Genomic DNA, 22,630 nt, shown 5'->3' with positions numbered 1-22,630 from the left:
TGATCAGTGGATGATTATTTCTGTTAAGAAATCTCCACACACCTAAGAATATGTAAACCAAAATAATTCTGCAATTTATAAATATAAAAAAATGGTCTCACTCCGTTTTTATACAACATTGTTTTTGCTGCCTTCTGCACCGCATCTAGAATTGACTTCACCACAGTGCACAAGTTTGATTCAATCAGACCTAGGCTTCAGTCCTTTATATCAGCCTTCCCTAACTTGATGCCCTCTCAGAACCACACCTCTCATCATCTCTAACCACTACCTGTGGTTGACTGGAGTTGTATTCCAAAACACAGACAGGGCATCTAATTGAGGAAGGCTGCTATACACCTTACCATGTGAGAATGCCCCACTGAATTCAGCAGTAAACTTATTTATGCCACAGATGGCAATATTGGAGGCTTAACGCCTACCTGATAAGGAAGGTGTACGAATGTGCCTCAACACAAGAGGAATAACCAGTATCAATACAATCATACATTATTATTCTAAATGAATGGAATCTAATGTAAGAGATCTTTGCTTCTTCTTTGACTTAAATTTGTAATTGAACTCTGAGTTAGACACCTCCCCTAAAGGAGGCATTCTGGAAGTGGGCATGAGTGAATGATTTAGCATTCAGTAAAACAATAAACTACAAAACAGACTTTCAGCAGGCTCGGCTCTATCATGGTTTCCTTTTGGGTTTAGAAATCCAAGTATTGAATAGCTTGTCCTTAAATCCTTAACTTCTGGTGCCTTACACTTAATCTGAATTTATGTTCTTTTCTTCATCAGTAAATGGTAATTTGACTTCTAAAAAATAATAATAAAGAAATTGAACAGCCCTTGGAAACTTGGATGGAGATCCTAAGTTAGAAGACGTACCGACAACACAGCTTAAGTCAACATCACACCAGGGCTGCCATAAGGCTTGGCATCTGAGATCCCTTTCAGATACCCTCCCTATGCAGAAATCTCACCCCTCCATTAATCTCTGCTGTAATAACATGAAAATTACTAAATTTAGGATCCCAGATCATAAGAAGTCTGTCAGCTACCCCCCACCTCAGTACTCAACCAACAAGAAATATTGTTTACCTTTTAATCGACAATGTGGCTTTAGATGTGAAATGCTTCTTTTCTAAAACTGCATTTATTAGACTTCAACTAAAAGCCAACAAGCACAATCGCTAGGTCACAAAGCAGCATCTTATTTGCATGTTATGTTTGCATCCTGCTAGTCTTTCAAAGCCTTCACAGCAACTCAGGTAGTTCCCAGGTGGTCTCTCATTTACATGCTGCTCAGGGCCAGACCTGGTTAGCTTCAGGCATTCTATACCTTCAGACAATGCTCCGAATTACGATTACATGAAGTAACTTCAGAGGAAGTAATGCTTCTAAATGCTTCTAAACCACAGGAGGGGATACTACCCTTCTGCTTGGGGTTCCCTCAAGCATCTGGGTGGCCACTGTGAGAACAGAATACTAGACTAGGTGGACCATTGGCCTAAGCCATCAAGTTCTTCTTTTGTTCTTCTGTTAACTGCATATTCCTAAGCATGTTGATTCATTTTCTATCACCAGCCATTTGTGCACACGGTAACAGAGCCATATAGCCATATGTTGTTCCTCATATCTCCACACACTTGAAAAATGGCATTTGCTACAATGTGCAAATGCTGGAATCTGCGTGGCAGTAGGTAGTTGCACATGACTAGCCAATCATAGGCAAGGAATCAACAGGCACAGAAAGCTCAAGTAACTAACACACACCAAAGATAGAATCTTTTGTTTTACAAGCCAGAGTTGTCCTGCCAACCTAGTAATTCGAAAGCATACCAGCACGAGTAGATAAATAGGTATGGCTGTGGTGGGAGGTAAACGGCGTTTCCGTGCGCTCTGGCACTTGTCACAGTGTTCCGTTGTGCTAGAAGCGGTTTAGTCATGCTGGCCACAGGACCCAGAAAGCTGTCTGCGGACAAACGCCAGCTCCCTTGGCCTGAAAGTGGAGATAAGTGCCTCAACCTATAGTCGAATTTGACTGGACTTAACAATCCAGCAGTCCTTTACAGCCTTTTCGAAAACTTATGGTGATCCATAACCTCTCAACATATCAGTGATGCATTCAGGTGAACATTATCATAAAGGGACTTTCATTAGTTTTTCTTTACTGATCAATGCAAATCTCTTTCCCAAACTTACTGTCCTCCTTGCAGTAATTTGAGGCACTATTTTTTTGCAAAACACGGGTAATGAAGGAAGTCTGAAATTAATTTCACAGCAGGCTTATCACACACAAGAATAAAGTAGACTAACATACCAGGCAAATGACAATCCCGCCTTTCAGTTGCTGGGAGCCCCAAGGATGTAGCAGCAGAGTAGACCTCATTCTGGCCAGCCTATGCAGCACATATGTCACTTTATCCCTGCATCAAAGCTCCCCCACTCAAGCCCTAAGGTTTTTAAGCTACCTTCCCCTGGCTTGATTGTTAAGCTACCTTCACCAGGCATGGGGGTCTCATGACCTAGACCAGCAGGCAAACAAAGTATTTAACTACAGCTGTGTTATCTCAGCGCCAGGAGCACAGCTGTAAGCAATCAAGTCAGCATTAGAATCACTACTGCTGGGCTTTAGGAGAGCCATGAAGCCCTGTTTTCATATGGTGATAGGTAATGATAAAGGGACCCCTGACCATTAGGTCCAGTCATGGACGACTCTGGGGTTGCGGCGCTCATCTCACTTTACTGGCCAAGGGAGCCAGCGTACAGCTTCCAGGTCATGTAACCAGCATGACTAAGCCAGAGCAGCGCACGGAAACACCATTTGCCTTCCCACCAGAGCAGTACCTATTTATCTACTTGCACTTTGACATGCTTTCGAACTGCTAGGTGGGCAGGAGCAGGGACCGAGCAACGGGAGCTCACCCCGTAGCGGGGATCCGAACCGCCAACCTTCTGATCAGCAAGTCCTAGGCTCTGTGGTTTAACCCACAGCGCCACCTGCGTCACTTCATATGGTGATATGAAGGGTTAATTGTGCAAGGCCACATACACGTTTTCAGATTAACCATTCATCTTCCACATTTCTACTACAGTTCCTAATATGGAGTTCCCGTGCAACTTGCTCTTTGATCCTGAGGTAACATTCTCACATACTTCCAGTGGCATGGGACCTCATAATAAAATGCAGGTAAGGAATCTAGAGTACTAAAACAATAATAATTCTCTGTGGGGCTGACTCCAAGTCACTTGGAGTATGAGTATATCTCACATTTGTGTATTGGAGTACTACTTTTTTGTGGGTCTTTCCCAGCCAAAGGGCACCCTCTCTACCAGGCAGTGATCAGGTAAATGTTTTATTGAGGTGGAGATAATTACTACTCCTTGGTTTAAAAAAGTACTCCCTGCTGTTCTCAGCAATTAATATATCGTCTGCTGCAGTTCTGCTCCCCCAACTGCACCCCAGCATCCTTTCATCTTTTTACAGCATGGCACAGATAGTGAAGAAGTCTGCGTGCCATTAATAAGCACACTCTCCAAAAAGGAGTGCAGCCAATTCAGAACTCACCAAACAGTCTCTGTTCAATCTAATCTCTGTAGAGGAGAGAAGGGTGAAGATCCGTGCCAGCTGGCTAACAATGTCACCAGGGATGCACAGAAGCAAATAGAAAGCTTGAAGAAAAGCCATGGAAAATGAGAAGAAGAAGAAGCCTGAGATGCAGAGCTGAGGGCAGAATGGTGTGTTTGGGCTGCTTGTGAGATAGCACTGCATGAGTCAGCCAAACCGGTCGATTAGTCAGAGGGGTTGGAGCTGGGAGTTAAGAGCACGTATCTTCTGTTTTTCAGGTTATTTCCCCCCCCCCCGGTGTGTTATTGGTAATAATATGAAACAAAAAATAAAATATTAAAGGTGGCCTTTCCTTCTAACAATGAGAGCTTTTGTTTATTCAATTGTACAATACCACAGGATCCCTAAAAGACACATTTAATTAGCAGGGATGCTCTGCAAATCTACTTAAATGTTCTACATGTGGACATCATAATCAGTGAAAAAGCAAACGCTTAAAACTGAAAACTATTTAATCATTTGACAACTCTAATATGTGGTTGTCTTAAGCCTGCCTTGTTAATTCTGGTTTTCCAGTTTGGGGTTTTCATTTCATTTTTAGAAATGAATGCTATTTACTAGTTATACCATTCAAGAGTTTCTTAACAAGGAGGGGGGATTCCTCTGATTCTGAGCAATTTATAAATGTGAAATAAGTGAAAATACCCAGTGGGGGTGGGGGAAGGGAACTAGAGAGTCAAAAGCATGCGCCGATCAAAGCACATTTCCTGGTTATTGGGAACTGCTTACAAATCATGAGGAAAATACAAGGTTTCTCATCAGGTATTCTGGGAAGGTCAGTTTATTCACACATGTGGAATAGTAGAGAATGGAGTACTCAGAAAGTAGTAAACTTTGGCCATTGCTAGAACGACAGTGATGGAACGGTTCCTTCCTTAGAACCAAGCATGCCTACACACAACACCTCAAAGGGCCCACAAGACCTGCGTTTTCTGCAGCTATCCCAGCTTTGTTATCATGGCCAGAGATTTCTTTTGCAAGCCAAGCCCCATTCTGTGGAACCCAGAGATGAAATCGAGAGATATCATTTAAATCTATCCTTGTTGATAACATTGTAGAATAGGGAACTTGGCGTCTAATGCTGACGCCCCGAGACATTTCCCACCTTGGAAACATGAAGTCAAAATGTCTCTTGTTCCTCCTCCCAGCTTTCAAGATGGATGCTGGAAGCCTCTCAAAACAACTGCTTTACTTCACTTTGTGGTAAGACCAGCCCCTTTGCCTTTGTCTTATTTTAAGTACAATCCCGGCATTCAACTGCATTTTGTTTTATAGTTGCTTGGTTGTTTAATAACACAGTGACATACCTCAAGTTTTCTTTCAGCCTTCAGTGAGTTATACCCAGTGCTTTTCCCCCAGAAAAAAGTATGCATTTCCTCCAGAAGAAGCCCAAAGAGATCTTCTCCTTTCCAGTCAGAGGCTTGCTGAGGCTGCTCAGCTGAGGCCATGGGAGCCTTCCACAACCAGCCAAGCAGCTTAACGAGCCCCCACGGCACCTGTCTGGCTCATGTGAGCTGGAACAGCTGGGGCCTTGCTCAGCTGAGGTGAGGCTTTCCCGCGGGTCACCTGTTAGCTGGGAGGCTGAAGAGCCTCAGTAAAGCCCTGCTGTGCCTCTGGCTCACGAGGAGACCCTCTCCAGAGCCCTTGGACAATGTCCGCTTTGGACTCCAGGGTGGGTCTCCTCGTGAGCCGGGAACATAGTGGGGCTTTGCTGAGGACTGGTCAGATCCAGCATTCTCTTACTATGTTCTTAGGTTTCGTTCTCACTTAATTCTTTGTGCTCCGGTCGCTATGTAAAAGGTGATCTTGATGCAACCACTTGCTCTGCAAAAAGTAAATCTACAGGGTGACATCTAGTACAATGGTACCTTGGTTTACAAACTTAATCCGTTCCAGAAGTCCGTTCTTAAACCGAAACTATTCTTAAACCGAGGCGCGCTTTCCCTAATGAGGCTTGCCCTTCCACTGTTCGGATTCCATTCTTAGACCGAGGTAAAGTTCGCAAACCGGGACACTACGTCCGGTTTTGTGGAGTTCGGAAACCGAATAGTTCGTAAACAGGGCTGTTCTTAAACCGAGGTATTAGTACAGTGGTACCTCGGGTTACATACGCTTCAGGTTGCATATGCTTCAGGTTACAGACTCCGCTAACCCAGAAATATTACCTCGGGTTAAGAACTTTGCTTCAGGATAAGAACAGAAATCGTGCTCCGGCGGTGTGGCGGCAACGGGAGGCCCCATTAGCTAAAGTGGTGCTTCAGGTTAAGAACAGTTTCAGGTTAAGAACCGACCTCCGGAACGAATTAAGTTCTTAACCTGAGGTACCACTGTACACCCATTGAAAGCAATGGATGTGTTCCGACTATCTCCTTTTTCACACACGCACACAACATTTTTGTGGAACTGGGGTTATGCTGGTCTTCAGGAACAAGAAATGCAAAGCAATGGCTTTATTAAGCCCACTTGTTTGTTTGCAGCCTTTTTATATATATATTTATATATATATTATATAAAAATAAAAAATGGTGTTGCAGAAGAATTAAAGTTTTGCCTCTATACAAACACTATTCAAGGTGTGGCACCGTTTTTCATGCTAAGAAAAAGTGACTTCTCTATTCCAAAAGAAAGAAAGTATGCAAGAGAGAATCAGAACTGGAAGCAGATAAGAGGGAATTGAAAGCAACATAAATTAACTGGTGGCACCCTTTGCGTTCTCCTCAGTATAGTGCATTAAGCGCATTATGTTTCAAAATATTAAGAAGGGCTTCTTCTTCTTTTTAAGTCCACTGTTATTGAACTTGAAGCCTTTAATGGTGAGCAAAGCAGTGTTTTTCTTTAATATAATTTTACTATTGATTTCTTCATTCATTCAATCTGAATGATTCTGACAGTTTTTTGAAAAGATACATTACCTTGATGAAAGATGCAATATTTCGCATCCAAGGAAGCAAAGGCTGATAGCCTTGCCTCCTGTGCCATGGAACTGAATACTAAACTGCAGCTTCGTAGCATCAGCAAATGGAGCAATGCATTAAGTTTGCATTCTTTCATTATGCACCATCGTAATGTATATATTAAAATGCAGGAGTTAACCAAGGTGGGACTATGTCTTCGTCTTCTATTCATCTTGGTCCTCTCTAGAATAGCAGAACGCTATTTTCTTTGGCCATGATTTATGCAAGTTGGTTGGGGTCCGTGACGCATGGAGGCGGGGAGGGGAAGGGAGCAAGATTGTCCCACCTTGGTGCGGCTGTGCTGCTGAGGGAGGAGGCCGTATGGCGACATCAGCACAGGTGGGGGCAGTGGGTTCCCCATGGCAGTCAATTCGGTGGGACCCCCAAGCAGGCCAGAGAGAAGAGTGCTATTTAAATAGGCCCACCCCCAGCTTGCTCAACCAGTCTGTCAAACAACAGTTGTTTTAGTTTTGTTTTGATTATTGAGAAAGCATACAGAGAAGTTCCATGAACAACCAATGAGGGATTTATTTATTTTCAATTTCTTCATGGCCCCACTGGATAAAAATTCAATGGGGAGGACCTATAAGGCAATACAGTGGTACCTCTGGTTGCGAATGGGATCCATTCCGGAGCAGCGAAACCCAGAAATAACCCTTTCTGGTACTTCCGGGTTGCCGCGGGACGCAACCTGAAAATGCGCAGCTTGAAGCAAACGTAACATGAGGTATGACTGTATGGTAAAACAGCACTACCTGGTGTGCGCAGGTTGAGAAGCCTGGACTAAAATCAGATGCTGGAAATTAGTTCATATTCCAGTACTGTCTCACTCTGTACTATCACTGTGTTGTCACACCGGTTGATGCTGCAATGCACTCGCCCTTTTCATGCGTTGAAAAGAATGCATGTGAGCAGAGTGTGTAAACAGTGTGGCGGGCCTGGCCCACTCATGGGGCAGGGTGAAGGAGCTGCCTAGAAGCAGCAGAGGCCCCTGAGGGGACAACCCCATGGATGCTCCACCAGCCACTCCATGGCTGATGCAAGAACCGCTTCTCCCATTGGTGATGAAGATGGCGGAGCAGGCAGAACAGAGGGAGCCATGTGGGATGCTACTTCCTGCTTCACCTCAAGTGGATGCACTGGCTATGCAATGTGGACATACCTTCTCCAGCCCCAGTCTTCTTGTGTCAAACAGAAAGGTCAGAAGGTGTTTTCTTGTTTTTAAAGCACGCTCAGCATCAAGTAAACAACAGTATCAAGTACACTTAGAAGGCTCTTCATGATGAGTGAACCCATCTTTAGGTACTAAGTAGGGTTCACAATTTCAGGGAATCTGACCACATCTTTAGCTATCAGACTTGACTGTATGATAAGAGAGAGTGAGCAGGTGTCAGAAAATGGCAGCCAATCTGCTCAGCAGCTTAATGCAGCATGCTTCCTAGGAGGAGGAAGGCATCATACCAACTGTGTGACTGTCAGTGAAACAAGCAAGGATGTAGACACAGCACTGCTGGATCAGGGGAAAGTAGGAAAACTTAGGCAGAGTGTGTGCAACATCTTGCTTAACAAGGTGGGAAACAAAGGGCAAACATGGAAGGGCCATCTATCCCCTGCTCCTTCCTCCAGACAACCAATCAATGTGCCAACCAAAGTGAACTGCAGTTGCATGCTGGATTTTGCATTGCGAATGTATCCAGTTCTCTTTCAAACTTGTTCAACCAATGTTTATTCCAGGGAAACTATTCTAGAATGTTGTATCGCCAACCATTGGAAACGTTCTTTGGATTTCGACTCTAAATTCCATGTTGCAGTCACCAGAGTTTGTACACACAACACTCTTTAACCTAATTAGGTGGCTTTCCTATTATCCGTTGCTAATATATTAGCATCATATCTTCTCTTAGCCTCCTTGTTTCCAAGCTAAAAAGGACACGCTCCCTTTAATCTCTTGTCACAAAATGAATTTGGATGAAATTATCTAAACCAGATAATATTATTTAGTTCTTTTATCTTCTTCATTGCACTCTCTCAGTCTCTCGTTCTCTGGCAGGCATCTAGACCAGCTTTAATTCTTTCCTATTGAACTTGGTTACTAACAATGGACAATACTATTCCAGATGTAACCTCACCAGTGTCTTGTACAAAGGTCCAAACATTCTCCTGTCCTTACTAAAAATGCTTTGCCTAATTAATTAATCCAACTATGTAATCTACCCTCTTTGTATAATCATCACATTATACTTTTTTTTCCCATGCAGGAGGATGTAATGGTGCCTACCCCTGGCTCAGCCCACCACACACTCAGCAAACATTTGCACATGCAAGTTTATGGATGTAGGTTCCATGCAATGGGCAGCGCTGCCTTTTGCAGGGTTTCCAGCTGCGTGGAGAGCAGCTACAATATGCATTGGCCAAGAACAGAGACAGCAGGCACAACCCCCAGTTGGTCTGTTGACAATTCTGTGATCTCTTCAATCTGTCCTGGATGCTTTCGCTAAAATTCTTATATTGTTGTCCTTACAATAATGATCAGTTACTTGAGCTGCTGAATTCGGTTCTGTATTTCTCCACATGATGAAGTCACACAATTAATGTTGACTCCAGATCTTGGGTGGGTCTGTGGTTGGACCCTAAGCAGAACACCTCCATGCCTCCTCGTTCTTTTGACCACACCCTCTTGCAACAATTTGTAAAGGTAAAGGTAAAGGGAACCCTGACCATTAGGTCCAGTCGTGACCGACTCTGGGGTTGCGGCGCTCATCTCGTTTTATTGGCCGAGGGAGCCGGCGTACAGCTTCTGGGTCATGTGGCCAGCATGACTAAGCCGCTTCTGGCGAACCAGAGCAGCACACGGAAACGCCATTTACCTTCCCGCCAGAGCGGTACCTATTTATCTGCTTGCACTTTGACGTGCTTTCGAACTGCTAGGTTGGCAGGAGCAGGGACCAAGCAACGGGAGCTCACCCCGTCGCGGGGATTCGAACCACCGACCTTCTGATCAGCAAGTCCTAAGCTCTGTGGTTTAACCCACAGCACTACCCAATTTGTACCTCTGCCCAAAGGGCATGGCAAGTGGAGGCCTTCTCTGTGCATTGCTTCTAAATTGAGAGAGTGTCATTGAACAGGCAGCAACAGTGAGGAAGAGGAAGGATGCGTCTGGGGGATCAGCTGTGATACCCTCTGCTAGGTTGAAGGCTTGAGCCCTATGATGCCAACCTTTGATGCCCAGCCTGTATCTGGTTCACACAGTGTAATTTTTAAATCCCCCAGCGGTGTTAACAATGCCTCCCAACTTTGTACTGTATTTATTTACACATGCCATACCCGCCCCACCTCCTGCTGTTCGATTGTCCAGATTTCTACATAAACTTTCTTACAGAGATAATTACATGATTCTGTCTAGGCCAGCAAAGTATGAATTTCTGTGAAATTCTTATTCAAATGCTCCGGTTGAATGAAAGTGCATGGATCAATACAGTCATTCTGTGTCGAGCTTTCATCAAACCTTCTTAAAGCTACCTATTTGAAGAAAGAAAGAAAGAAAATACTACTTTTTCCATGAAATTTAATCTAAGTTGTGTCCACACAAAGGGGAAAAAACACCCTCAGCATTAAGGTAGAAATTAACCTAATTGAAATTATTGGATGAGAACAGCATGCCACAGGATCTAATTCATGTACAATTCATATACTGATGATAGGTTTTACTGGACCAAGTGAATATATTTAAAATATTGAACATTAAGACCAAAGTTCAGCCGAGTCGACAGCTGAGTAACCATTTTTTAAATGAAATCCATTATTGTTGCCCTGGCTAGTCTTAAACTACAGAACAAGGAAATAGAAGTTCCCCTATGGTCAAACTACACCAAACGTTAACCCTTCAATCATCTTTTAACTTGACCACTTCCACATTCTAGGATGACAGAAGGAGTGTGACTTGACTAATATAGTGAAAAACAGCAGGATTTAGCTAGATGTTGCAGCTGATCAGGAAGTTATGGGATGGTAGTGTAAAAGGCCTCTTCCACATAAATCTCCATGTATTAACATGGGATGGTATTTTTCAAATGAAAAGGAAAATGCAAATTGCAGGATGCTATCCATTTGAATAGATTCCCCTCCCCTATTGTTACCCTGTTAAGCTCTGCTGGGACATGGAATAAGCAAACTGTACAAATATGAATACAGTAGGGTGCTTTCTTGGGGCTTGCAGAATTTGCAGATTACTACTGAGTCATTATTTTTCTCTTAGCCAGGATGTCTGGTTTTTCCTCTTTAAAAACACAGTATTCAGGCCCAACTGAAGTGAACTGCAATTGCTGCGTGCTTTGCAAAATCTGGTGCAGAACAATTTACACTGGCCAGAGTTGCAGATGAACGCACGTATCAAAGCAATTTCAGAATGCTCATGTTCAAGATTTTCCCGGTCTGTATAAGCTTTGTAAATTGGTTTTCTCCCCTTCAGAGATGTTTGGCATGCTGGGTTTTGCAGGTCTGTCTTCCTGCCACACATTCTACACCTGGACGGTTCTATAATTGATAACATAATTATCAGCAGAGTCATATTACTTCACCTGGAACATTCTCAACCATTTATCACAATGTTGATCTTTATTTTAAACATAAAAAAATCGGGCGATCATTTATGTCTCCCGTGCTCTTTGTATTTATTCAAGAATATTTAACAGGAGACAAAAGGTGACTTATTCATTATTCATCCCGAACAAGGCAAGTATGGCAATTTGAAAAGCCTGACATTTGAGCTTTTTGCCAACACTAGCAAAATTATATCCTTCCCATTGTAAATCAATGAAGTAGAATCATTGTGCACAAAAGAATTAAATTGCCTTGTCACTTTAATAAGGCCACCTTATATACATCCTTCAGCCAGTGCCATTGAGCAAAGAAAGAGTGCTTCCTTTGCCTCAGCTGCCTTAGATCTCAGTAGGCTTTCCAATTAAACGAACATCCTCTTAGTCTTTTGCAGCACTCTGGGCAAAGAGGAGGAATGAAGTTAGGGTGGCATTGGCACGAGCCTTCTATCAATGGCACATACCTATCAACGTGAATTAACACTCACCTTTCCTCCCTATTTTTTTTGGGGGGGGCAAACTTTTAACTGGTTTACCCATTATCAAAATGCGAGAGAAGCACTAAAAAAAAATCCATTGAAGATTTTGCCCTCTGGGATACAAATATTAGTATCCTGGACAGACCGTGTCAGTACCACCAAGACATCATGTCCAATCAAGCTGAATACAAGTGGCATGAGAAAGAATGGGCATAATTTTCAGTATTGTTAACCTACGACTCTGTTATTATAATCAGAACTGGGTCCGTCCCCCCTTTTGCTAGCCTAACCCCTTCAGCACTTCTCTCCCTAGAACGTTAACCTTTGGAGTTGCTATTTTAGTTCTCCGAGGCAAACAGCGATTTGATGATTCAGAATCAATGGTCCTCCTCATCCATTGAATCCATTGCACACTAACATTCATGGAGCAAAAGTGTGTACTCAAACGACATTTCCCCCGTCCTTGAGAAAGAGAAGGAGATGGGAGGGAGAGAATACTGCCATTAATTTCTCTCCTAGGGCAGTCTTTCAATAGAATCTTCATATTTCAAAACATGTGCAAACTGCTGCAACCTCAATTTTATGTGGGGCATCAATATTTGGCATTGTTTTGATATTGTTCTGAAATATAGATAATGGGGTGGTTAAGAGGGGTGGGAAGGAGGGATAAAAATAAGACCATGGAAATGAGCCTTGAATAGTCTCAATGCCGCCAACATTTCAAGTTTTCGTCAGAAAATGTTAATGCCAAATGACCTTTTTTCTGAAGGGCGTTTTGAGGAGACCAGGCGAAAAGATCATTTCTGTAATATGGTTACCATAGTGATCAGCCCTTTTTAAAAGGCTGGAGGGGGGTGGGAGAATGGATGTACATTTGCAATCAACTAGTGACTATAACAACAAATGGGCTTGATAAAGCAACACTTTGAATTTAATTCCAAGCAACAAGGATAGCAGGGAAGAAAAGAAGCTATTCAAGGAGGTGGACAAAGGGGACCTTTGGTAACATTTATGATGAACTGGGAAGCATTTTGCTTGAAAAGGATATACTTGAACATAATAGCAGCCAGGTTTCTCTTCCCAGCTATGATTTCACCATATGTACTGGAATAATGAAACGTGTGATGCAGTGATTCTCAAACTGTGGGGGTTGGGGCGACAGATCCACACATTTAAAGGGCAGGACTTCTCCCAAAGAATCATGGGAACTGTAGTGTTTACCCTCACAGATATACAATTCCCAGGATCCTTCACAAACCAGTTACCAGGATACTTTGGGGGAAGCCATGTGCATTGAATGTGCTTTAAATGTATGGTACGGGGGAATCTAGTGTGTCAAGAAACACTAGTGTGCTAAGAGATGAGCAGATATAGGAACATAGGGCCATTGATCCATCTACCTCAGTACTGTCTACAGCAGCCTTTCTCACCCATGGGTTTCCAGATGTTTTCAGACTACCACTACCATAATCCCTGACTGCTGCCCCTGCAGTATGTCAAGTGGGAAAAACAAGTCCCCATTGATTCTAGAATTAAACATCATTTGTACACACCCTTTGGGAAAGATTTTGAACCAAGCTTTTTTTTTACAAAATTTTATTTTGTGTGTGTGCACAAACCTCCCCTTCCAACACAACTCCATAACTGCCTCTTAGGATTTTGGGTTTTTTTATTTTCTTTTTCATGGGCATGTTGCAGCTATTCTAAAGCAAGCACAGTAAGATTTTAAAAGGGCACAGTTGGGACTTGTTTAATAAGACCCTATTGTTTCAGGAGTCAGCGCAGGGCAGGCTCTTAGTAAGCAATGAAGTCATCACGGCCAAATTAAATCCAAGTTTGGTGTCCACTTCTGTCTTGCCATTCTACAATGCAGTGAGAGCTAAACAGAACAAAATTTAGATTTTGGATTTAGACTCAATCAAATCCAGAAAGAGAGAGAGCGAGCAATTTTTTTTCTGACATGTCCACTTCCAGTACTAACCCTTTCTGTCTCAATCAGTACTTTGAGTGCTATCTGCTGGAAAGAGAATTGATTGATTGATTGATTGATTGATTGATTGATTGATAATCCACACGGTCATAAAAATATATCAAGGTAGTATACAGCATTTAAGAATAAAGTCAGCAATAAGCATCCATTAAAACATAATCAAAACAACAGTCAGTTTTGCTTCTCTCTGTTTCTCTTTTTTCCAATCTTCAATTCAGTTCTCTGCACTTGTGCAACAACTTGTGATTTAAAAAAAAACAACAACCTCATGAAATTTCTTTAAAAATTTGGTGCAAATTTCTCCTAACACATTTTTGGATAAAATAAAAAATTTCTTCAGAAGAAGTGTGCATGCACACGAAAGCTCATACCAAGAACTAACTTAGTTGGTCTTTAAGGTGCTACTGGAAGGAATTTTTTTATTTTGACTATGGCAGACCAACACGGCTACCTATCTGTAACATTTTTGTATGTGATTCTGACTAGTGGACACATTTTTGCCAGCCATTTCTCCTAATATTAGGCATTTCTGAATGTTATGTTCACTAGTATGTTCCTTTTTATGCATGCACAGTTTCCCCTAATGCATGCCTTAAAAAAAATTGGTTGGTTTGAGAACTGCATTGCAAAATTTGAAAAAAAAGTGTGAATTTCAAAAGATGGCTGCATTTCAGTTCTCTTACCGTTTCGAAAAGTGCAAATTTGATTCATTCAGTTTTAAATGTGAATGTGAATCAAATTTCGCCTCCATCCTTAACAGGGATGGAATCTGAGCTGGGATCTTAAGTAAACTTTTGCTTCTATGTACATGTCTGAATACCATCTTGGACTTCCCCAATGATCACTACTGTATCAGATAATGAGAAAGCATTCAGTGATTGCTTCCACAGGGCAACACACACACAAAAACCACTTACTTTTCATATACCTGGAGCTAATCTTCATCAGACTCTGCAGAACTGTCACTTTCATCTGATGAACTTTTCACTTCATCCTCTAAAGATGACTTTCTCTTTTTTCCTGCACAACAACTGTTTTGAAATTTTGTTATTTGCTAAATCTAAATCTAATTTGTTATTTGCTAAATCTCTTCTTTACAGAAAGACTCATTCTTGCTGGTATAATCTATAATTTACAACCAGATGAAGATTTCATTTTTGGAATAATAAATTTTCAGAGTAGATTTTACAATTATATCAAAAATTACTGATTTGGTTATACTATTAGAAGATAGACAGATAATTATGAAATTATTGTGAGGTTTAATAAGTTAACTGTTTATATTTGGACAACTTTTCTGCTGTACTTTACTGGAAGGAGAAAAATCATTTCCTTAATAACAATTTAAACAATTTAACTAAAACAATAACATTATAGCATATGTATCCATGTTTGTTAACTGATTTGGTTAAACAATAAAAAGAAAAATTTAGACTGAGTTTTAGGCACATATGAAAAACTTAAAAAACAAATACCGGTACTTATTTCCTGATGAATAGCCTTTGGACTATAATGTAACTTAAATAGAAAACTATCTTTAGAAATATTTTTTCTCCTAAAGCTTTTTATTTTAAAAATCCAATTTAAATTTAAATTTTAAAAATCTGTTTTAAATTTTTAAAAATCTGGTTTTTTAAATCATTTTTATCCACTCTGATAACAATAATAATAGTACAAATTCCGCACTGCACTGTTGGATTGAGGCGGACTTTATGTTAAACTAGTGGTTTTCAAACAGTTTCAGGAATCCCTGGATTTTCTCAAAAGCTCATTAGCAGCTCCTCAGCTTGAAGATCAGTAATACTAGAAGAGGCAGTTTTACGGTAGACCCGTGTGACCCTACTGGGCATTGCACAGCAGAGGGTGCCACAACAATGCTGTAGAACAGAGTGAATGAGGCGGTGTGTGCGTGCCAAAATTTAGCATCACCCAGGACACCACCAAAATTTGAGAGTCCAAAGTCCGCCACTGATACAGGCCAAGTTTCCCCAAAGATTAAAATTTAAAAACTCATTCTCTATCACTTATCTCACCCTGCAGTGTGCAGTCCCAAGATAATATTGGGTTCATGCGCTTTTATGTCAGGGGTGTTCCAATGTTTTGCCCTCCAGCTGTTTTGGACTACAACTCCCATCAGCCCTGGTCCACATGGCCTATGTAGGTGTGTGGGGATCTGTAGTTCACATCATTCAGAAGGCCACAGGTTACCAACACTTTGCTATCTGAGAAACCATTCCTGGGGAAAGCTTCCTTACAGGTGCTTCTCGGTGGAATGGGACCCTGATCTTACCTGTAGTTAAGCTATTAATACCCTTTTGATGAAAACACACACATAAAACCAAAGAAAATTGCCTTGCTTGTCCCAGTGCAGCATGTTGATTAATTTAGGAATCTAAAGCTTAAGATTTTAAATTTAGAATTCTACTGGTATATCTTGGTGTGATGTATTCCCTGTATAGGGAAATTTTTAAATGTCTACCGTTTTATTAGGTTTTCATGTATGTTGAAAGCTGCCAAGAGTGGCTGGGACAACCCAGTCAGATGGACAGGTTGCAAATAATAAAAATTATTATTATTATTATTATTATTATTATTATTATTATTATTATTATTATTATTATATTTCCCACTCTTCCACATAGTTAGACCACCAAACAAGAAAGCCCCCTCTTCCAGATGCAACCAGTTTAAAATATTACAAATGATCTAAACTTTCTTACAAAGAAAATAAAGGCATTTTATAGGCTCTAGATTGAACTATCCCATTCATTCATTTATTCAGTCAGTCAGTCCAAAACCTATACCCCTCAGCCACACATCTTTCAATCTCCTCCTTTTTGTGGATCTCATAACTTCTTTCATGAATCAATATGAAGAAAAAAATAAAATCCTGCTCTCCTTTTCTAACTATAACATTAGAAACGTTTTCTTGGGGCTAAATCCTGGAATATTTTAAGTAACTCATGGGAGGCCAACATTTAGCTAATCAAGTTTGTATAAAGCGTCAACTTACCTATGCAGCACAAATATACAGAAGGCCACCATGACGATCACTATTAAGCAAATAAACGCTTTCATGTATTCTAAAAATAAAAATGCAACTTCAAATTTCTGACAGAGTGAAGTGTTAATTTTGAATTTATCTTTTTTATAAAGGACAGCTTTGCTACAAGCATGCAATGGAGACTCACGTAGTCACTACAAGCACAGCAGTTGCCTACCTTACCTTGTGGTCTGTGCCACTGTTTAAAACAGGCCTCAGAGAGTCATCCTGTTCTGCCTAATCCTATAGATAAACTTCCCTTCAAAGTGATTAAAACCATCTTCTGAACTGAAAAGGTACAGTTGACAGCGTCAGACTTTTCCTGTTTGGCACAATCTTCACTTTAAGAGGAGAGATGGTTCTCTCTTTTTTTAAAAAAAGGACCACATTAACCAGGATTTTTCCCCTCCTCCAAAACACGCACACATACACAACTGTAGATTTAGGCAACATTTCAGTTAAGGAGAGCTTCATACACAGCTTCTTCAGGTTCGTCTAAATGATGAAAGGACTGCAATCATGAATGTTGAAGTCCATGGCCAGCAATTTATCCTGTATTTGAAGGAGCTCTTTGAAGCATTGATGGGCCCAAATAGTTTAAAAGATTGCGGTTAAAGAACCACAACACTTGGACAGCCCAAAGTTTTCCCCACTATCATGAGATGCATTCTACTTCTATTTAATTTATAGTAATTATTTCTAAATCTGAATTTGCACATACAGATTGGCCTATATAAATTTTATGCAGATCTGCATCCTCTGTTTGATGATGTGGTCATCCTACCAGCAATGTAGGCCAGCTGAGTTGGGGAGCTGCTGTGGCCAAGGCCCATTTAAGTAGCCAACAAACAAAACAGTTGGCTCAGACCCTGCCAAGGCCCCACCAAGTCAGAAGCAGCACTCACCGCCTCCATTCTAGTGGAGACCCACAACCAATGGGATTGTAGCCCTGAATCTCAACAGACTCTCAACAGGTTTATTCATCTGAGTTCAGATGGGCCCAGCCAGGTTGGAGGCAATCCACACTGCCTCTGAACTGGCTCTGTGCCTCAGAGTCCCATGTTGCAACTGTGCATAGGATTATTTGGTATTCTCCTAGGTATTCATTTTCACTGCATTTTGTTCTATCCTATATTTCAATAAGTTGGCTCCCAAGGCAGTTCACAGTTGAATTCCAGTGCAAAGAGAGCACTGAAAATGAAATGCAATAAAAAAAAAAAATGCAACGTCACCATTCCTGTGCAAAATCAAAGTTCCCTTTCCAGAAACTTTTCTGCCTACTCCATTATATAGCCCTAAAGCGCTTAGGCATGAGATTGGCTGGCTGACCCTAATCTGAGTTCTTTAACACAGGAGTGGAAATATTTGGATGATGAGGATTCCTTCCCCCCCCCCACTTCGTCTCTTTTTATAATTTTACAAGTCCCTGTAAACCAGGGGTCCTCAAACTTTTTTTAAACAGGGGGCCAATTCACTGTCCCTCAGACACTGTTGGGGGCCGGACGGGAAGTTTTGGAGAGTGGGCTGGCACGCTTGCAGGAACTGGGTGCCTCGGAAGCTGGGAGCCTGCAGGAGCTGGCTGAGAGCGGCACACACCTCTTTCAAGGAGCACGAAGACGGAGACAAGGACAAGCTGTTGCCTCACCTGCATCTGCCGCCCTGTGCAGGCGTTTCCACCCCTTCATCCTCCTGAGGTGAAGGCCACCGCATGGGCCACTTCACCGCTGGCCTCATTGTCCTCCATCGTGTCAACTGCCATTGGAGCACAGCAGCGGCCCCGCCGAGCCCTAGCCCGGGCCGGCTGTCCTTCTCCAGAAACACCACTGTCGCCCCCCTCATGGGGACACAGAGCGGCAGCAGCCACAGGAGCACCAGGGCGGCAGTGGCGGCAGAAGAGGCTGAGCGGCGGTGGCTCTGCCAATCAAACACCGAGCCTGGGTTACCTCAGCACCGTGCAGGGACGTCTCTGCCAATCAAACGCTGCGCCTGGTGCGGCACAGCATTTGATTGGCAGAGACGTCCACATGCCACACTGAGGTAAAACAGGCATGGCGTTTGATTGGCAGAGCCGCCGCTTGGCCTCTTCCTCTGGTCACCATTGGTGGGAGTCTCGGCTTCGTGGCGGGTTCTTAAATGGCTGGGCGGGCTGGATTTAGAACCCTGGCGGGCCTAATCCAGCCCGAGGACCAGAGTTTGCCGACCCCTGCTGTAAATCTTAACAGGACCCTTGTAGTGTATTTAAGGACTAGAAGGAACAACTGGGACATTTTGTCTTTCCTCCAGTTGGAAACTTCATGGTGCCATGTCTGTCAGTTTGGTTGTGATACAAAACCATCCACAGTACAGTCTAGATGGTGGATGCAATACTACTATCCATACATATACATGCATAGTATATTCGTTACTAAATGAAAGAAAAGAGCTCTCCTGCCAGAGAGAGAGAAACTAGGACTGAGCATGCTCAGTAGTCTTCAGGAGCCATGGGGTGTTGATAGTGTCCATTGGAGAGGGGGGGAGGAAAAACGGGGTAGGTCGATAGGAGTTGCTTTGCTTAAGCCATGGGATCTTATAGGATTCTTGAAATTAAGACTTGGCTGTAGGAGAAGTGCACACCATGAGTTTTAAGAAAAGCTCTTCTCCTCGTGCTATAAACAATGAGGCTTCAAGAGGGAAGAAAGGGGAAATGATAAGTTTCCTCTTTCCTACTCTCCAGAACCCGCCTGCCAAACATTTGTGATCATGCTGTATCACATCTCTTTTTGTACTGCACATCTTTTTGTGCAGTAATTGCCAAGTTAATTTCTGGCTGTCCCAGGAAAACTGCTTTCTAGAAGCAGCCACAGAGGGATGATAATAATAATAATAATAATAATAATAATAATAATAATAATAATAATAATAATGTTCTTACTTGAAGAAAGGGGAATTTGCTCTTAAGGTTGGCAACTGAGCTTGAGTTTGGGCTACAAAATTATAGTTACTTACGTGGTACAGCTTTCTTATAGCACGTTTCTTTGTGGTAACAGCACCCCAACTCTGAACACTCAATTCTTGATACATTTTCACGGCATATTTCATAAAAGGGGAATTCACAGACTTCAGAAAAGAGAAAGGCCCAAAATGAATTGCAAGCATGATCTTTTAATAGATCTATTTAAATCCGTTAAGAGTTTTGCACTGCTGTTCTGTTTGTTTTATATAGATTACGAGCTGCATTCAATATCCTTGATCCTAAAACCTTATATCCAAAGACTTTTTGCACATATATGGATCTGTCATGTTCCCATATGACTGATTTGGGACAGGGAAACCAAACTTCTCACAAAATTTGTGTGTCAGGTAGAATGCAAACAGCAGACAGATATTGTAAGACACTTCTGCACACAGATTTCCATGCTGAAGTTAACGCAGCAGGTCAAAGTAAATGAGAAATGAGTCACTTGAGCTGAGGGACAGGATGAAGTCCCAAAAGACTAGATTCCAGCCATACCCCTTCCTCTCAATAGTTCTTCAAGTCAGAAGTTTCTTTTTCTGTACTCCTACATCTCCTGACCCATGTTTCCCACTGACACTTCCTTCGTGGTTCTACTTAATGACCTTCGCATTGGAGACTGTAACTCAGCAGCCTCTCAACAGATATGGATACCATGAACCACAATGTCCTTCTGGACTGGCTGTTCAGGATAGAAACTCTGGCACACTTTCATTGCTACCTAGTGTGCCCCACAGAAGGCAGTGCTTGTGGGACCATTACTCTGCCAGCATCCTGCGCATATTTGCAGGACCATATTTTGGAACACAGAAAGCTGAGCTTTAGACAGGCAGCCAGATCACTGGCCCACCAAGCTGTTTTGTTGACAATGAGTGGTAGCTGCTCTCTGGGGTCTCAGGCAAGGGTCCTTCCCTGTCCTACCTGAACATGTCAGGAATTGGACCAAAGATCTTTTGCATGAGAAGCAAATGCTCAACCACTGAGCTATGGTGGCTCTTCCCCATCGCCTCTATGTGAGAGACCTTCACATACTTGACGATGGCTACCATATTGCCTCTTTCCCAGGATAAAGATACTCCATCAAACATTCCTCATCGGACTTGGTTTCCTAGCCCCTTTAGGGCTGGGCAATATCTGGTTTTCAACATTGTGATACAGCAGCAACTAAATACCGCGATATGCTGATATATCATGTCTGACTCTGGTATGTATCACGGCTGCTTCTTCCTCCCTGCCCAGCCCTACAAAGCCCCCATACCACTCCAGCTCACACAAGCTAGAGGAGCATCAGGGCTTCGTTCAGTTGCTCAGCTGGGGAACAGGAGCTTTCCTTAAAGGCACAAGCAAGAAGGGAGATGGAGCCCATCTGCAGGCAATTTGAGCTGGCGTGTTTTAGCACCAGCTCAAATTGTCTGAAACTGGTATCGTGATCTGAATGCCATACCAGTTCCAGACAATTTATCAATTTATCTATGCACATATATATGTAATTTTTTTTAATTTAAAAATACGTTAAAAAATGCCAGTTTCAACTGCCCCTTTGCTCTTGTATGTGTCCACTTGCATGCACTCTTCCCATTTTTAACAGATTTATATGTGGTTGCCACCAGAGGGAGCTCCCCAGCAGATAATATAACACCTGCACAACTTTTGCCAGAAGTCTTATGGTGGTGGCCTCAGTTGGAAAGAACGATTGAAAACTTTTCCTGAAATAATTGAATCATCATTGTTTCAGCCCGGAACAGCACAGCCAACAGCAAAATTAGTCCACAAATGTTGTAAAAGATGTTTGTTTTTAGCACAATGCTCTCCACCTCCCATTTGCTTGATCTGCTTGAAAACATAGATTTTACTTATTCCATTAAGGATTTCCAGCAGCGAGGCATAGCTGAATAGCTTTCAAACACAAAGCTAGGGAAGCAGCTTGTGTTAGTGTAGTAAAGATTGTTTTATTATGAGCAACAAGTTAAATACAACTCTGTACTATTAAAACACACAGAAAAACCAAGGTTACCAGAACACTTCCTGTGTAACTTAATTTGTTCTGTATCCCAGCAGTGAACATGAATATAGTGCAAAGTTAACTTGAGCGTCTCTTGCAAAATGTCATCTTATTATAGGTATTTTAATCAGTTCATGGCAGCAAAGCAATAGTTTGCTAACTTCTTACCTGCAAACCCGTAACGGAGGAAATTGGTATTTCGTTTTTCCAGCCGATGAGGCAAGGGTGGAGATTGTATTGCCCTGTTCAACTTCAGAGGCGACTGAACACACAAGCCAGGAGGAGACCACAATGTTAGGCAATACATTAAGAAAATAAGCCTTGGATTCTGCCCAAGTTCTTCCAGGTCTTTCATTAATGGGCTTAATTATACTGATCCGTAAAAAAATATTTAATGCAATCATGTAAACAAAAAAAACCAGTTACATTCTTGTGGATTTGCCAACAGCTTTGATTCGTAAGTTCTTTCAGGAAACAAATACTCAAGATATTGATTAAGTGCTACTATTTCCATACATTTAGCAGGTGGCTGATCTAGCTAGTGTGGAAACCTGCCTTGACCCCTCTCTGATTCTTTCTCTCCACCAAGTCTGCCAAATGATCTCCCCGCTGTCATGGGGAACAACTAAAGGATGCTGCAAGTTATGACATCACAGTTGACTGTGTGTTGTCATTAAACTGGTTGCCTAGGGTACTGAAAGTTGAGAGGATACAGGTATGGAAGTAAAAAATGCAACACAAAGCCTGAGCAAAGAAAAGAGAAGATGGGGTTTGTAGCTCTCCCCGGACTCCTGCAAAACTGCCCATGGCTTGGAGAAGTTATCTCTTGCTTCTAGCTGAGGAGGCTGTACCACATTGTCCATACAGGGTGTACTGCTAAGTTAACAGGAATTGAGCAGACTCTGAAGCCTAAGGCTCAAGTGTCAGGTGGAGGGAAGCACATTCAGTGCTGGTGC

The 22,630-nt window shown here is 42.1% G+C and overlaps 1 protein-coding gene across 4 annotated transcripts; it reads right to left on the bottom strand.

Moving 5' to 3' along the window:
* Nucleotides 1–9,915: 9,915 nt before the first annotated feature.
* TEX29 (testis expressed 29) lies at nucleotides 9,916–22,274 on the bottom strand. 4 transcript variants are annotated; one of them, XM_081198690.1, is made up of 5 exons: nucleotides 21,843–22,274; nucleotides 19,666–19,776; nucleotides 16,651–16,720; nucleotides 14,555–14,668; nucleotides 9,916–10,092 (listed from the first exon to the last, which is right to left on the bottom strand). In XM_081198690.1, exons 1-4 carry the CDS (start codon nucleotides 22,027–22,029, stop codon nucleotides 14,572–14,574), a joined length of 465 nt encoding a protein of 154 aa, XP_081054816.1. In that variant the 5' UTR covers nucleotides 22,030–22,274; the 3' UTR covers nucleotides 9,916–10,092; nucleotides 14,555–14,571. The 4 variants fall into 4 exon arrangements, with proteins under 4 accessions (XP_081054816.1, XP_081054815.1, XP_081054817.1 ...); XM_081198689.1 differs by lacking the exon at nucleotides 9,916–10,092 and adding an exon at nucleotides 11,415–11,567; XM_081198691.1 differs by lacking the exon at nucleotides 9,916–10,092 and adding an exon at nucleotides 13,303–13,526 and having other exon boundaries at nucleotides 16,651–16,690; nucleotides 21,843–22,271.
* Nucleotides 22,275–22,630: the final 356 nt, after the last annotated feature.

This window comes from Podarcis bocagei, assembly GCF_964188305.1.
Source record: "Podarcis bocagei genome assembly, chromosome: 6".
In the NCBI taxonomy this organism is placed as follows: Eukaryota; Metazoa; Chordata; class Lepidosauria; order Squamata; family Lacertidae; genus Podarcis; species Podarcis bocagei.
Note: the sequence above shows the minus strand (reverse complement) of the source record. Positions and strands in the feature narration are given on the sequence as shown.

Excerpts from the sequence above, each read along its gene's own strand:
- TEX29 (XM_081198690.1), bottom strand. The coding sequence starts at position 22,029 with ATGAAAGACCTGGAAGAACTTGGGCAGAATCCAAGGCTTATTTTCTTA. Across the intron at positions 16,721-19,665 it reads CTATAAGAAAGCTGTACCAC|AATACATGAAAGCGTTTATT; the intron begins GTAAGTAACTAT and ends TTTTATTTTTAG. Across the intron at positions 14,669-16,650 it reads TGTATATTTGTGCTGCATAG|TTGTTGTGCAGGAAAAAAGA; the intron begins GTAAGTTGACGC and ends ATTTCAAAACAG.